This window comes from Myxine glutinosa, chromosome 1 (genome assembly GCF_964187855.1).
Source record: "Myxine glutinosa chromosome 1, kmMyxGlut1.1, whole genome shotgun sequence".
NCBI lineage: Eukaryota > Metazoa > Chordata > Myxini > Myxiniformes > Myxinidae > Myxine > Myxine glutinosa.
In genome coordinates this window covers 196,730,453-196,746,154 of record NC_136261.1, presented here as the reverse complement: position 1 = coordinate 196,746,154, position 15,702 = coordinate 196,730,453, and the positions used below count along the sequence as shown (strand labels likewise).

Below are 15,702 nucleotides of genomic sequence, written 5' to 3'. Positions count from 1 at the left end.
GAGAACACACCGTGTCGCCCCAGTATCCCGAAGGTATTTGGTCTCAAACTTCAGCATCGAATCGGGGCCACCCACTAAGGCTGTCCCTGAATACTCCTGATGCAGTGGATGAATGGAATTAGCCCCGGTGGCAGTGACCTCGGTCACCGATGCCACCGTCGTGTGCGAGGGCCCGGCGGATGAGTTCCACTGATCTCCCTCCGACTTAACAGGAGGGTTGCCTCGATAGGCCGGACTGGCGGGATTAGAGAAGCAGCGGTTTTCACCGTGCCCCACGCGTTTGCAGAAATCGCACCAGGGCCCTGCCCTGGTCTGCGGCTCGCGAGCGCCCCCAGTGGAGGTCATCGGAGAACCCTTCCCCTCGATCCAGCCGCCGGGCAGACGGGGGGCGGTCTTGATCGCAGACTCCTCCGTCTTACGAAGCGACTGCGTGACTTGCAGCATTTTGCACGCCAAAACATGTTTATCAATAAGGTTGACGCAGTCTGCCAAGGAAACAGTGTCTTTGTCGACAAGAAACAATGCTAAGTCAGGCGGAAGCTGTTGATCGATACGGTAACGCACCAGGAGTTCCGCAACCGCTTGAGGTAACTCCACCTTGCTCCCCTTGAACCATCTCTGCAGCTGTTCCAACAAGGCCCGCGAATGTTCCTCATAGGTTTGACTGGACTCACGAGTCCAGCTGAAAAAATTTCTCCTATAAATACATGCGGACACCGCATAGGCATTCAAAATCTCGGCCTTCAATGCCCTGTATTTGTTTGCGTCCTCGGTTGCCATCCTCGCATATACCTCCCTCGCCTTCTCAGATAGATGGCTCACAAGATGGCCGACCCACAAGCTCTCATCAATGCCACCGGCAGCCAACAACTTCTCCGCCATCTCCAGATACGCTTCTGGCTTCGTGTCTCCCGTCCAGTCCGGCAAACGAACATGAACAGTTTCCGGGACTCTTGCAGCAGACCCCTCTGCCCGCAGTCGTTCAGTCAACATTCGCAACTCATGCTCTCTGACGCGTTCAGCTTCTGCTGCCGCATGCTCTCTCGCTGCTGCCGCACGCTCTCCCTCTGCTGCTGCCGCACGCTCTCTCTCTGCTGCCGCATGCTCTCTCTCTGCTGCTGCACGCTCTCCCTCTGCTGCTGCCGCACGCTCTCTCTCTCTCTCACGCTCTCTCTCTGCTGCCGCATGCTCTCTCTCTGCTGCCGCATGCTCTCTCTCTGCTGCCGCATGCTCTCTCTCTGCTGCCGCAGCACGCTCTGCCTCTGCCCTGTCATTCTCCCTGTTATACATGTCAAGTTGTTGAACCGGAGTCAGCCCGGTCCAGAAGGGCGAACGCATGCATTTAGTCATGATGGAATCGCTTCCTAACATCTCGGGTTGAGTGACCGGGTCAAGGCTGCTTGCGTCGCTCACCTCGCCACCCACGTGACTGTCAACATGATCAGGTTGAACTCTCACTTCCCTGGTCGACATAGCTTGGCTACGAGTTATCATACGACCAGGCACAAAACACAACCTCAACACAACGCTCAAACACAACGCTCTGTTGGGGAAATACGACACAACTACGCAATATCACCCGCACATCAAATTGCCAATGAGAAAAATACCACGTACAAATACTCACGTTTTTTTTTTTTTTTTCGGTTGTTTGGAGGGATCCGAGGCTATTCGCTTATTCTTTGTCGGTTGTTTAGAGGGATCCGAGGCTATTCACTTCTCTGCCCAAGACAGCGTCCTACGGCGAGAAAGTTCCTCCCAGACGGCGTCCGCTGGTGAGAAGGCGATGAACAGATGCCAGAAGATGTCGTCCACTGCAGAATTCCCGTCTCAATCGAATGGCTCTTACTTGAATGATCCCGGACGAGCCCCCATTTGTCGCGATCCCGCCTGGTAAATGTTCCCAGCACGGAATACGGACGTGAATGTCCGGGCTTCAAGTAATCCACGGAGTGGACAAAAGAGACGTAATCAACACAATTGTGTTTTAATCGGCCTTCTAGGGGTAAGGCACGATGCTTTATTGGCTCGATCACAAAAACCCTGAAAGGTAACAAATGGAATAGGCTGCACAAGCCTGCAGGAACGGTCGGCCACAGACGCTCCCACGAGACGCAGGTAAGATCCTCGCGGCTCCAATCGACGAGCTCCGGGACTCCAAGGATACCAGGATGGAATACCACACAAGGCCGCCAGGAACGGTCGGCCAGGAGCTCCAACACGAAGCAGGCAATATAGGACTCACAGTTCCAATCTACGATCTCCGGGAATCACTCGTTCTCTTCCGGAATCACTCACTCGTACAATCCATAACTATAAACGATCAGCACAACTCGCTGTCGTGAGGCGTAACGAAAGTCCCCTCGCCTCGAGGCCTCGAACCTCCGAGCTGCGTCCGTCTCATCAGATGGCGGCCGCGCTCTCTGACCCTCCACCAATCACGTGCCGACTCGCCTCCCAATCGCGTGAGGCTCCAAGGAGGTTACGTCAGTGGTGGGCGGGGCACTCATTTGGGTGAGAACAAAGGTGGTTTCACCGGGGGTTTCTCACAATATATACAGTGTATATATATATATATATATATATATATATATATATATATATATATATATATATATATATATATAATTTTATAAACAGGAATCAAATTCCTGCGAGGGGCAAAGTGTGAAAAAATTCTGTCTCAATGCGGGGCTCGAACCACGGACCTACGTTGATAACGCGTCAACAGCCCACTGGGCTCAATTTTTTCACACTTAGCCCCTCGCAGGAATTTGATTCCTGTTTATAAAATTGTATATATATATATATATATATATATATATATATATATATATATATATATATATATATATATATATATATATATATATATATATATATATATATATATATTTTCGTATACAAGATCGAGGCTCGTGAAAGAGCGAACATTAATCACATAGAAAGACAAACCGACACATAAAACATATAACATCGGGAGCGGTAGACAAGATGGGGAGAGAGGGGAAAGGACACAAACACAACATTTGAGAGCAGGGACCGAGAGACATGGAGACATCGAGAGATCTGAGAGAGGGCGAGGGCTTTGGGGGGGGGGGGCATGCAAAGGGGGGGTGGGAGAGGTATAAAACATATGGACACTGCCAGGACTTCCAGGAAAGAAGTTGGAATTTCAAACAAGGTGGATCTGGGGTGAATTAGCGGGGGTAGAAAAGATCAAGGTTTTTTTTGGATGGGGGAAGATAAGAGATGGTGGTGAACAGCTGTTTTAAAGACCTGGAGGGAGGAGTGGGATTGAAGGGAGTGAGGGAGTTTGTTCCAGAGGCGGGAGAAAAGAGGAATGAAAGAGTGAAGGTGAGCAGAGAGCCGAGATTTCGGCAGTTTAACCATCAGAGGGTTGCTGGCAGATCTTGTGCGACCTGTAGGAATATTTGGGGGACAGAGCACAGAGAGAGCTGGGGGTGCAAGGGCGGAGAGGAGTCGGTAGAAGACAGAAAGACCACCTACCTGCCTGCGGTGAGTGAGTGAAAGGCCCTCAGAGATAGCTTCATCGTGGGATATTCCAATAATTCTGAAAGCTTTGGTTTCAACAGCGTGAAGCCGAGCTAGGTGTGAGGCAGGAGTACCGGCCCATAGGGGAGAACAGTATTCCATTGAGCTGCGGATGAAAGCCTTGTATGTGGTGAGGAGCTCATGTGTGCCGAGGAAGGACTTCGCATGACGGAGGATGCCCAGTCGGCGACTGGCTTTGGAGGCCAGCTTGGAAATGTGGTTTTCCCAAGAAAGATCATGGCAGATAGTGAGACCCAAAAGCTTGAGCGACAGAACTTCTTGGAGAGGATTGTTGAGAAAGTAGATGGGAGGGTTGTCCAGTCGATCTTTTCGGAGAGACATAGTAAGAGTGTGAGATTTGTCAGGATTGAAAGACATGTTCCACTTGTTTGACCAGTCTGTGATTTGGCCAAGTCTTCAGAGAGTGAGGAGGCTGCAGACTGCCGATCTGAGGGAAGAGGAATGGAGCGGCAGAGAGTGGAGTCATCAGCAAAGAGATAGAGAGGATTTTCAAGAGAGTCAGAGAGATCATTGATGAAGAGCAGAAAAAGCACAGGGCCCAAAACACTGCCTTGGGGAACTCCAGCCTGAACAGGAAGAGGAGATGAGAGAAACCCATTCAGGGCCACACGTTGACGACGACTAGAGAGGAAGTCCGCCAGCCATGCGTGGAGATTTCCATGGATACCAAAGGAGGAGAGTTTGGTGAGCAGAGCAGGGTGCCAGACCGTATCGAAGGCACGTGATATGTCGAGGGAGACAGCTCTAATTTCCTGTTTGGCATTGAGGACCTCCATCCATGTTGAGACAGCAGAAGCAGCATGTCCAGAGTAGAGTGACCTGGTCTGAAACCAAATTGATGATCAGAGATCAAGCCATTGGAGAAGAGGAAAGATTTCATATCCGAAGCAATGATGGATTCCATGACTTTGCTGATAATTGGGAGAAGGCTGATTGGTCTGTAGTTGCTAGGATCTGTTTTTGCACCTTTTTTGTGCAAAGCGGTGATGTTGGCTGATTTCCAAGCAGATGGCAGTTGACCTTGAGCAAAAGAGAGGGTGAAGAGAACAGAGAGAGGGTGAGATAGAGCGGCAGAGCAGGATTTTAGGACCCGTGGGCTGATGCTGTCGGGTCCAGTTGCATGTAAAGCATGGTGGTGGAAATATTATGGTTTGGGGCTGATGCCGATGCCGTCGGGTCCGAATCAGAGTCGAGGGTTGACAGAAACTTTTCCACCTTGTCAGGACGAAAGGACACGGAGTCCAGGAGCAGCTGGGTACGACTGGGTATGGTGGGTACAGAGAGGGATGGGTTTGGGACACAAGATTTAGAGGCAAACACAGAGTTGAGGCATTCAGCTTTTTCACGTGCGGCGTCAGCTGTGCAGCCGTTTGAGGTAAGGGAGGGGATGGAGGGGGAACAAACACCAGAAACGGATTTGACCAGACGCCACCAGGATTTGGAAGAGGGAGACAGATAAGAGAGTTCGGTCTTTAGAACGGAGAGATATTGTTTCCTGGCTCTCCTGAGGGTGGACACACACTTGTTTCGGGCTTTGTGAAAGGAAATGAGATTTCCTTCCATTGGATTTGCTTTCCAGGAGACGAAGGCAAGTTGTTTCTGGGCAACAGCCTTTCCACAAGATTCCGTGTACCATGTATTGGTGGAAGGGTATGACAACTGTAGGCGAGATGGGATAAATCTGTGCATGAGAGAGAGAGCAATTTACTTTGGAAGAATTCCCAGGATGAGTTGATGTCAGAGGTGGTAGAGATGGGAGACCAGTCCAGATGATTGATGGCTGCTTGAAGACCGTGCCAGTTGGCCTGAGTGAAATGCCAGACTCGTCGATGCTGAGCAGGCTCCCTGAGAATGGTCAGAGAGATGTCCACTTTAACAAGGACATGATCAGATGATCCGATTGGAGCAGAAGAAGAGCAGCAGACATTTTCAGGGAAGTTAGTCATAACCAAGTCCAGAAGAGAAGATGCTCCGTTGAATGAGATCCGGGTCGGGAAATTGATTGTGTCAGTCCCAGTGAGTCGCAGAAGTCCTTTGCTGAGGAGCCATGGCTGGTGAGAGAGGGAACCCACACCCAGCCAACTGGCATGATGACAGTTGAAATCACCACATATGAGGAAGAGAGAGTTGGGATGAGTAGATAGAAGTTGGTCCATATTATCAGACAGCGAGATGTAGATGGAGTCATCACTGTTTGGTGGACGGTACAACACACATATGAACAAGAGGTGGGAGCGAAGGGGAAGCCGTAGCCAGAGGTACTTTCAGCTGTGCGATATATATACAGTCATGTGAAAAAGTAAGTACACCCCATGTAAAGTTTTGACTTTTTCAACATATTTCAACATACAGCTATTTGATCTTCATTTCAACAATATTGATAGATGAAGGTGATATAATATAACAAATATCATGAAAGATTTACATTTTGTAGTCCATTGTATAATTTAAATAAACATAACTGCAAATTTCGCATGTGGAAAAAGTAAGTACACCCTTGGCTCTAATAGGTGGTATTGCCCCCTTTGGCAGAAACAACCTCAAGTAGGCGTTTCTTATAACTGTCTACCAGTCTCTGACATCGACTGGGAGAAATTTTTGCCCACTCCTCCATGCAGAATTCTTTCAGCTGTGCGATGTTTGAGGGGTTTCTTGCATGCACAGCTCCTTTCAAATCCCCCTACCATGTATCTGTATCTCTCTCTCGATGAGATTTTGATCCGGGATTTGACTTGGCCATTCCAGAACCCTCCATTTCTTTCTTTTCAGCCATTCCTTGGTGGATTTACTGGTATGTTTAGGGTCATTGTCATGTTGCAAGGTCCACCTTCGGTTGAGCTTCAACTTTCCGACAGATGGCCTCACATTATCCTCAAGCACCCTCTGGTACAATGAAGAATTCATAGTGGATTATATGATGGTGAGCTGCCCAGGCCCTGATGCAGCAAAGCTGCCCCAAACCATAATATTTCCACCACCATGCTTTACAGTTGGTATCAGGTTCTTGTGGTCAAATGCTCTCTTTGGTTTTCACCAAACATGTCTTCTGGTACTGTGGCCAAATAGCTCTACCTTTGACGCATCTGTCCAGAGCACATTGTTCCAGAAGTGCTGGTCTTTGCCTAGGTGTTCATTGGCAAACTTTCGTCTTGCCCTGATGTTCCTTCTGGACAGCAAAGGTTTCCTCCTGGCACACCCTCCCATGTAGATCAAATTTGTGCAGCTCTTTCTAATGGTAGTCTCGTGCACTTTGACATCAACAGTGGCAAGAGCTACGTGTACGTCCCGTGATAACATTCTGGGGTTCTTCGAGACTTCTTTCAGCATCTTGCGGTCTGCTCTCGGGCTGAACTTGCTGGGGCGGCCTGGCCAGAACAAGTTGGCAGTTGTTTGGAATCTTCTCCACTTGTAGATGATGTTCTGGACAGTCGAATGATTGATTTCAAATTGTTTGGAGACCTTTTTAAAATCCCTTCCCAGACTCGTAGGCATCTATAACCTTCTTTCTGAAGCCTCAGAGAGCTCTTTTGATCTAGGCATGGTGACGCCGCACACTTCAACAACAAAGAGCAACCAAGCTAAATGTCTGAGGTTTAAATAAGACAGGTTCCTCCAACATCCTCTCTAACGATGTTCTAATCATTTGCACCTGAGCTGGTGCACCTGATTCTAATTTTAGGTATTTGAAGTAGTGATAAATGTAGGGGTGTACTTACTTTTTCCACATGCGAAATTTGCATTTATGTTTATTTAAATTATACAATGGACTACAAAATGTAAATGTTTCATGATATTTGTTATATTACATCACCTTTATCTATCAATATTGTTGAAATGAAGATCAAATAGCTGTATGTTGAAATATGTTGAAAAAGTCAAAACTTTACATGGGGTGTACTTACTTTTTCACGTGACTGTATGTATGTATGTATGTATGTAGGTATGTATGTATATATACACATATATACATATACCCACATTGCACTAATGCTGGAAGTACTGCAATTGCTTTTGCTGTAAAATATATCAAATATTATTTGGCACATTAACCACAACATTCACGCTCCTATCTTCAAACCGTTATGCATCTGGCCACTGTCTCAAGGCCGGATGTATAAAATTAAGAAACTGTTTTTATTGGATTTTCGGAATACTGAGCGAAAATCTGCTTATTCTTATCCTAATTAACATATGCATGCTGTCGGAATATTAAGAATGGACCAAACGATCGTTTGACCTGTAGGATTTTCTTCATGTATGCTTTCTCATGGAAAAAAATAAACCACAATAGGCTACTCATTGGATGTATGATAGGTTAAAGTATTTTTTTCTATATATCATGATAGAAGTTGTAAAGAAGCTGTTCAGTGTATAATGAAAATGTTGGAGGATCTAGATCAGGAGATGGTGCTGGACATGGGATTAAGTTTGGGCTGAGTTGGGAATAGTAGTTTGAGCGAAGAGTAGAGATGAGGTTCAGGGCTGGTGTTGAAGTTTGGGACTGAAGTAAAGTTTGCGAGTGAAGTGAAAGAGGACATGAGGTAAAGGATACAGATGAGATGGAAGATGGGGCTCAAAAGAGGGGTGGGATGGGCAGTGCTGAGGCTGGAGCTGGGCCAAGGTGCATGTGCACAGCTTAGCTTAGCCTGCTGCAAAAGAGGAAAACAACACGCTGTCATTGGCTGTCAGCCATGAGAGGGCCGTACCACTTCGTGTTTGGAAAGGGGGTTCAACATTGTAAATAAGGATGAAAGGTGATAAAGGGTCAGTGAGAAAACAGCTTGGAGATTGGTGGGCTATGGAGTTTGGCGCTGGGAAAGTTTTAAATCTACAGGATTGAGACTTGACGGTAAGGTGGATGAGTACGCACCAGTATGGCTCGGATGAGGAAGAAGCTTGGCAAGTGCAGTATGCGAGTGAAAGGAAATTTTGTTCCAAAGTTTTGAGTTCGGGTGGGTGGGGAAAGTCAGTTTTGCCGAGCTATGGAGTCAGAAAATATGGGAAATGGATGGACGTGTCGTGAAACCCAACTCAGCAATGGATGCATTTGTTATCTTCTATTGTTAAAACACCATATACTTCTGATGCACTTAAGTTGAAAGTACATACTCATTGTTTTTAATCACTTAATTTTGTTATTTTCTAGCATTCAAGGTAAGACTGTTGTAGTGCCTCTGTCTGTGGCTGAATGTTAATGCCTATGATTATATATATATATATATATATATATATATATATATATATATATATTATATATATATATATATATATATATATATATATATATATATATATATATTATATATATATATATATATATATATATATATATATATATATATATTATATATATATATATATATATATTATATATATATATATATATAATGTATATATATATATATAATATATATATATATAATAAATATATATAATATATATATATATATATATAATATATATATATATATATATATATACTGTATATATATATATATATATATATATACATATATATATATATATATATATATATGTATATATATATATATATACATATATATATGTATATATATATATACTATATATATACATATATGCATATATATATATACATATATGCATATATATATAAATATTGTTGCAGTTTTAGAACCCACACTTTTGTAAATAAATAATCACTTGTAAATATGACATTAAGAGGTTAAAGGTTGCATCCCTAGTTAGGCCACAGCAACACGTAGGTCACCATAGGAATTCCAGTTATTTCATTATTATGTGTTTAGTTAAGGCTGTGTTTCAATAGTTGAATCTGCGTTGCATCAATTAAATAAGGAGTAGGCCCTTCTGTTCATTTTGCGACCTCCCTCTCCAAGCGCCGCCATTACGCGCCCCTATAGTCGGTGCCTTAGCATTCGTTCAAACGACGCCATTAACCATGCGGTCAGGCTCGAGGAAGAAGGGGGCAGAACGCCAATAACAAGGTGTGGCCTGTCAACCAGCTGTCAAAGGCGTGGCCGGTAAGCCCTCACCAGCCAACCAAGGATGAGGCAATATCACCGACGGGCGTTGGTTTTTGGCTGGCGGAGTGATCTTGGCTCGCGTTATATAAGCGCGAACGCAAAGCCCTTTCAGAGGACTTATTCAGCGGTGCTCATTGCAAAAGGGACTTGAGAGGACTTATTCAGTGGCACTCATTGCAAAAAGGACTTGAGAGGACTATTCAGTGGCGCTCATTACAAACAAACTGCGCAAGGGACTTGTTGGAGACGCGCGCGCATTGAAGGGACTGCTTTTTATGGGACTGCACAAGGGACTGTCGTGATTGGAAGGACTTGTCGGGAGAGTGCATTGCAAAAGCCTGATATGGAGCGCACATTGGCGTAAGGACTCACTCGCTGGCGCATTTAAGAGAACCTTGGAGAGGGTGCGTTTGGCACGCTTGTGCAGTTATTACGTACGCTGAAGGACACTAGCCTCCCCCCCCCCCCCCCCTGCTATATGTAAGGTCTGCTCGCGTCCAACTACGTGCGGAGCTGCCTGCCGGGTTTCGCCCGTGGGACCGGAGCCTGGACCCCATCGCCTGGACCATCTACCTGGACCTTCCACCCTACCAGCTACAATCCCCGTGTGAGTGTGTATGTTTGTCTGGGGTATAGAATAAGACTGTAATAAGACTGCCCTGTGTCCTGCTTCTTCCTCTTCCTTTCTTGTATATTCCTTTTGTTTCCTCTTTCTTTCTGTATATTTGTAAATAAATTACCTTGTTCTTTCTTGGTTTTCCCTAATCCGATCGCATCCGTCCTTTCTCTCAATTGAGTACCTGTGGTACGATTAGGAACCACTCAGAATTGGGTTTAGTCTTTGTTAACAGCTCGGATCGCGGATTGCTAACTGCTCGGCATTATCCATCATATCCGTGGTTCGAGCGGGAGTTATTTCCCTGCTTTACGGTCGGGTTAGTAAGTAGGTATTTGGGACTACCTTGACCAATGACCCTAGCTAATACCGACCGGAAGGAGCGTTATAACTTCCCAGGATTCGGGACGGCCAGCTAAAAAGAAAAGGGGATTAACCCCCCCCCCCCTTGATAAGGGGAGCGCCGACCCCCGAGGATCCGTAACAATATACACACAAAAAAATATATACACATATATATATATATATATACATATATATATATATATATATATATATATATATATATATATATATATATATATATATATATATATATATATTTATATATATATATATATATATATATATATATATATATATATATATATATATATGTATATATATATTGTTGCGGTTTTGGGAAACTGCTGAGAAGTAATGGCAACCACAATACAGGTCCCTTAGAATAGTTATTTCATAGCAGACCATTATCTTATCTTAGTCCCTTCCCCTTGGGCTAGTATGTCTTTTTGCGTTGGGCAAGGGAAAGACAGGCTCTCCACTCATAAAGGGATCATTTACCAGGCAGATGCACAAAGATTGCATCCACAGATTGATTTGAAGTCTTGAAGGACAGAAGACATACCAAAGACCATTGGGATATGCACCAATCAGGGCCTGAGTCCCTTTGAGAGAGCTAGTAGGGGCGGAGTGACGGGCTCCACCAATCGGGAGCCAGGGCACCCTCAAACAGAACCACCACCGCCTTGCCAGGCCCTGACAAAAGGCCATACACGTGTTCTCTGGATCTCTCTGCTGCATTCACCGAGCACATGCCTGCATTATTCTCGCTCTTGGCTTGTGGACTCTGTCGGCAGTACACCTGTGCTCGTTTATTGGTCGAACCCTCTCACAGGCCTCAGTACGTGCCTGCATTACTCTTCGCTTTGGATTGCATTGGCAGTACACGTGTGCTCCTTTCTTGGTAGGACTCTTTCTGCATGTGAATGCTTGCCTGCCCTTGTTCGTGCTGGAACTACCTGCTCGTGTTCGTGCTGAGACTACCTGTCCGTGTTCTTACTGGCAATCACCTTTACCTGCTTGTGTTCGTGCTGGGATTACCTTTACCTGCTCTTGTTGGGGACAGCCATTTGCCGGCCTGGTGTTCGTTGGTGAGGTCAAGACAAAGGCCGTCGCGAGGAGAGGCATCTGGAACATCATGGCCTTTGTGTTAACAGGTTTCCATCCTTCGTTTTCCCCTTCTCCCGTGTTGGGCCAATGTAGTGTTTATTTGTTATAATGGTAATAAGGCGTAGGATGAGCTAAGTTCCAGCTTCTCGTCCTTTTTTTTCTTTGCTATTGAAAAATTACACTGTAAATACTTGTAAATAAATCAAATCGTTAAACGTTTCCTTTTCTCTCAGTCCGTGAATGTCTTTTCTTCCATTGGTCCACCATTGGTCCACCATTGCAAGGTCAGACCCCGCTATTCGTGGAAAAATGTTCAGCAAATTCGCGGTTTGTTTCTTTTTGCGGCTTGTTCCGGGAAATCGCGGTTTCCCCCCCCGCCCCCCCCCCCTACTCACTGCCATGTTTCCAAGAATTCTCAGTTTTTCAAGGGCGCAAAAAAAATTATCTTATACAAAAACACATCTTATACAAGCCGTGAGCAAGACCTGCTTATACAGTACAGTACAGTACCGTACATTCACTGCTGTGTGATTTGCGTTTTCATGCCTTTCGCAAGCGCGAATTTTAGTCACACTATAAGCGAGCTTTGTGGGATATTCCACCAGATGTGTAAACAAGTCAACTCCCACGAATTATAGAATGCAAACGCTTCATTTAATCGATTACAATTTTTGCAATTCAGGGTAAAGCATCATCAGAGATGTTACACAATGAAAACGCTTCAGGGGATGTTCCATCAGCGACTAAAACATGTCATCCTCCGACTAAAACATGTCATCCTCCGACTAAAACATGTCATCCTCCGACTAAAACATGTCATCCTCCGACTAAAACATGTCATCCTCCGCGAGGTACATGTAAGTACAGATTGTGTAAGGGAAAACGAATGTTGGAAACCTGTTAATACAAAGGCCACGATGTTCCAGATGCCTCTCCTCGCGACGGCCTTTGTAAGTACACCCCATGAAAATCTCAATCATTGTTCTCGTCCTGTTGCTTCGGCCCATGGTTTTAACTTGCTCTGCTAATCATTTAATAATGGCTCCCAAGCGCAAGACCAGTGCCGGAGATGCGTCAACTACCAAGAGGCAGAAGAACGTGATGTGCCTGAGCCAGAAAGTGGAGCTGCTCGACGGGCTTATGAGAGGAGAGAGTGCGGCCTCTGTTGGCAGGCATTATGGCGTCAACGAATCCACCGTTCACTACATACGGAAGAAGCAGGCCATTCGTGAGAAGGCTTTAGCGAACACTGTATCAAATACGAAGGTGGTCACCCATGTCCAGAATGTCCACATGGAAAGGATGGAGAAGACTCTCAGAATGTGGATCAAGGACAACACGCAGACGAGGGACTTCATGCTGAAAACCATGATGCTGATCCACTCCCTAAACCCACTCATCGAGGAGGAGATGGACGCCATTCCAAAGGTTTCCGAGTAGGAGGAGGAGGAGGCGGAAGCAGGCAGTAATAACTAAGAGGTGCCATGGTCCAACCTCACCGTCCAGTTCCTGGGCGAGTTGCTGCAAGACACTCGGGCGATTGTCGGCAGGGTGCAAGACACTGACCCAGTCGTGGAGAGGTACCTCAAGTTCAAGAGGGGCCTTGGATGATGCGCTGCTCGCGTACAAAGAGCTCCATTGAAATGTTGGGCAATGTGTCAGGCAGCTCCCCATCACCCATTTCTTCAGCCCTGCTCCCTCCACCTCAAGATCACCAGCACCCTCTCCTGCGTTCCTCTCAGCGTCCTCACCAGCATTCTCACCTTCTCCTACCTCTCCTGGCTCTCCTTTAGTGCACAATTTTGCTGCACCATCATTTGGGTCGCCCTCAAAGTTCGAGGAATTCTTGGGATTTTAATTGAACACCATCATCAACATCACCAGCATCATCATCATTTGAAAGTTGTGTGTGTTTGTAAAATAAATTTTTTAAATGGTACATGATGGTGTGTGTTTTTTACTTTTGACGGTACTGTATGGTTAAGCACTTTTAACAAACTGAAAGCGCATCCTTTCAATAAATTGGAAATGGTACCTGGTGTTGTCGTTTTTTTACTTTCACGGTATGGTATGGTAAAGCACTTTTAATAAACTGTAAGCACATTCCTTCAAAAAATTGGAAATGGTACCTGGTGGTTTATTTTTGGGTTTATTTGTAAGCATTTTTTGTGAAACTGTAATCATGTGCATTTGCGTTCGAAAACATTTTAAACTTTAAAAAATTTCCACTATGAATCAGGATCCGCCGGGACCCTATAACGTTAGCCCCCTTTTCCCCATTGAAACAATGCTGCGGCATGCATTCACGGGATTTTCATCGACCTTTGCATTTTTTCATCGACCTTCGCAGATTATCGCCGCCATTTATGGGTTTTGTCTCGCCATTTCCGGGACTTTCATCGACCTTCTCGGATTACCGTCGACATTCTCATGATTTGCCTCACCATTTGCAGATTTTGCCTCGCTTCCGGTACTCGTGGTTTATTCCTCTCTTTCGTCGATTTTCGTGACTCGGGAACCTATCCCCTTTTTTCCATTGAGACAATGCCCCGCTATTTGTGGGTTTCACTATTTGCGGATTTTACCGGAACGTATGATTTGCTTGCTGGAACAACATTGAGTCCCCATCACTGAGGGGATGCCCACCCCCGCGAATATCGAGGCCCAACTGTATACACATAGTTGTAAAATCACTCGATATGGTAAATCTTGACAGATTTCACTCAAGATTTGGACATTTATTTAGTCTACAGCATCCAATCCTCATATCCGAATCCAGATTTTGAAGATATGCTTCAATTATGTCATGACAAATCGATCGTGTTTCCAAGGCAAGGCACGTTTGAGTAGGCCGAACCAAAATGGTGCTTAAAGAACCCAGCGAGGACCAGTGGGCAGACCAAGATGGTGGGCCACCATATTGGTAAACCTTTTTCGGGGTTATTTCTTATGAGCACCTCGTTAATCATCTTCAAAAAGGGTGTTATAATACACCCAAACAATCAGTTTTCATCATTGTAATCTGCTGGAGGTCCAGGTGTATGCAGGCAAAGTTTGGGGGCGCTAGATTTCATGGTATTGGAGTTATGGAGGAGACAGACGGATGGATGGACGAACACTGCCTTTTATTATTATATACAGGAGATGCATATATATGCATGTATGTATATGTATATACATATATATATATATATATATATATATATATATATATATATATTAATATACATATATATATATATATATATATATATACATATATATATATATATATATATATATATATACATACATATATATATATATATACATACATATATATATATAATATATATATATATATATATATATATATATATATATACATACATATATATATATATATATACATACATATATATATATATATATATATACATACATATATATATATATATATATACATACATATATATATATACATACATATATATATATACATATATATATATATATATATACATACATATATATATATATATATATATAATATATATATGTCTATATATATATATATATATATATATATATATGTATATATATATATGTATATATATATATATATATGTATATATATATATATATACATACATACATACTAACTTGGCTCGGCTCGCTGCACTCGCCTCACCACGTGTTGTTATAGGGGAACGGGCTTGTTTTAATTGAGGATAATGACTGTGCCTGAGTTGCTGTGTTGTCATGATTTATACCAATCATAATACAAACAATTATTTTGCACAAATGTATTTGTAATATACGTGATATTTCATTTTATAAACAATTGAAGTTGAAGACTTAAGTTGGAAAAAACCTTTTTTTTCAACCCCCCCCCCCCCCCATGCCTAGATCAAATGATGGTGCCCCAAAACAAACATTTTTTTTCAAAAAATTTAGCAGTCGCAGACGCGTCGCAGACGCTGCTCATAGAGTGCCCTCTGCTGTTGTTGTTGTTCTTCTTCTTGTTCTTGTTGTTGTTCTTGCAGAGAAGACAAA

At 44.0% G+C, this 15,702-nt stretch overlaps 1 protein-coding gene and 1 long non-coding RNA gene across 11 annotated transcripts in view; both read left to right on the top strand.

Moving 5' to 3' along the window:
• Positions 1-15,702, top strand: part of LOC137432691 (uncharacterized) — a 79,932-nt gene that overhangs the window by 34,958 nt on the left and 29,272 nt on the right. For 4 of the 10 annotated variants that reach the window (XR_013624136.1, XR_013624144.1, XR_013624140.1 and 1 more), the window contains exon 1: positions 8,297-8,425. The exons of 3 other annotated variants lie outside the window; for them this stretch is intronic. This is a non-coding gene — a long non-coding RNA (uncharacterized LOC137432691). Of the gene's footprint in view, positions 1-8,296; positions 8,426-10,084; positions 10,207-15,702 lie in introns of those variants that run through there. 3 more of the 10 variants (XR_013624132.1, XR_013624134.1, XR_013624138.1) reach the window with 3 other exon arrangements.
• LOC144889850 (uncharacterized) lies at positions 11,392-13,107 on the top strand. The gene is made up of 2 exons (XM_078771060.1): positions 11,392-11,648; positions 12,718-13,107. Exons 1-2 carry the CDS (start codon positions 11,484-11,486, stop codon positions 13,105-13,107), a joined length of 555 nt encoding a protein of 184 aa, XP_078627186.1. The 5' UTR covers positions 11,392-11,483.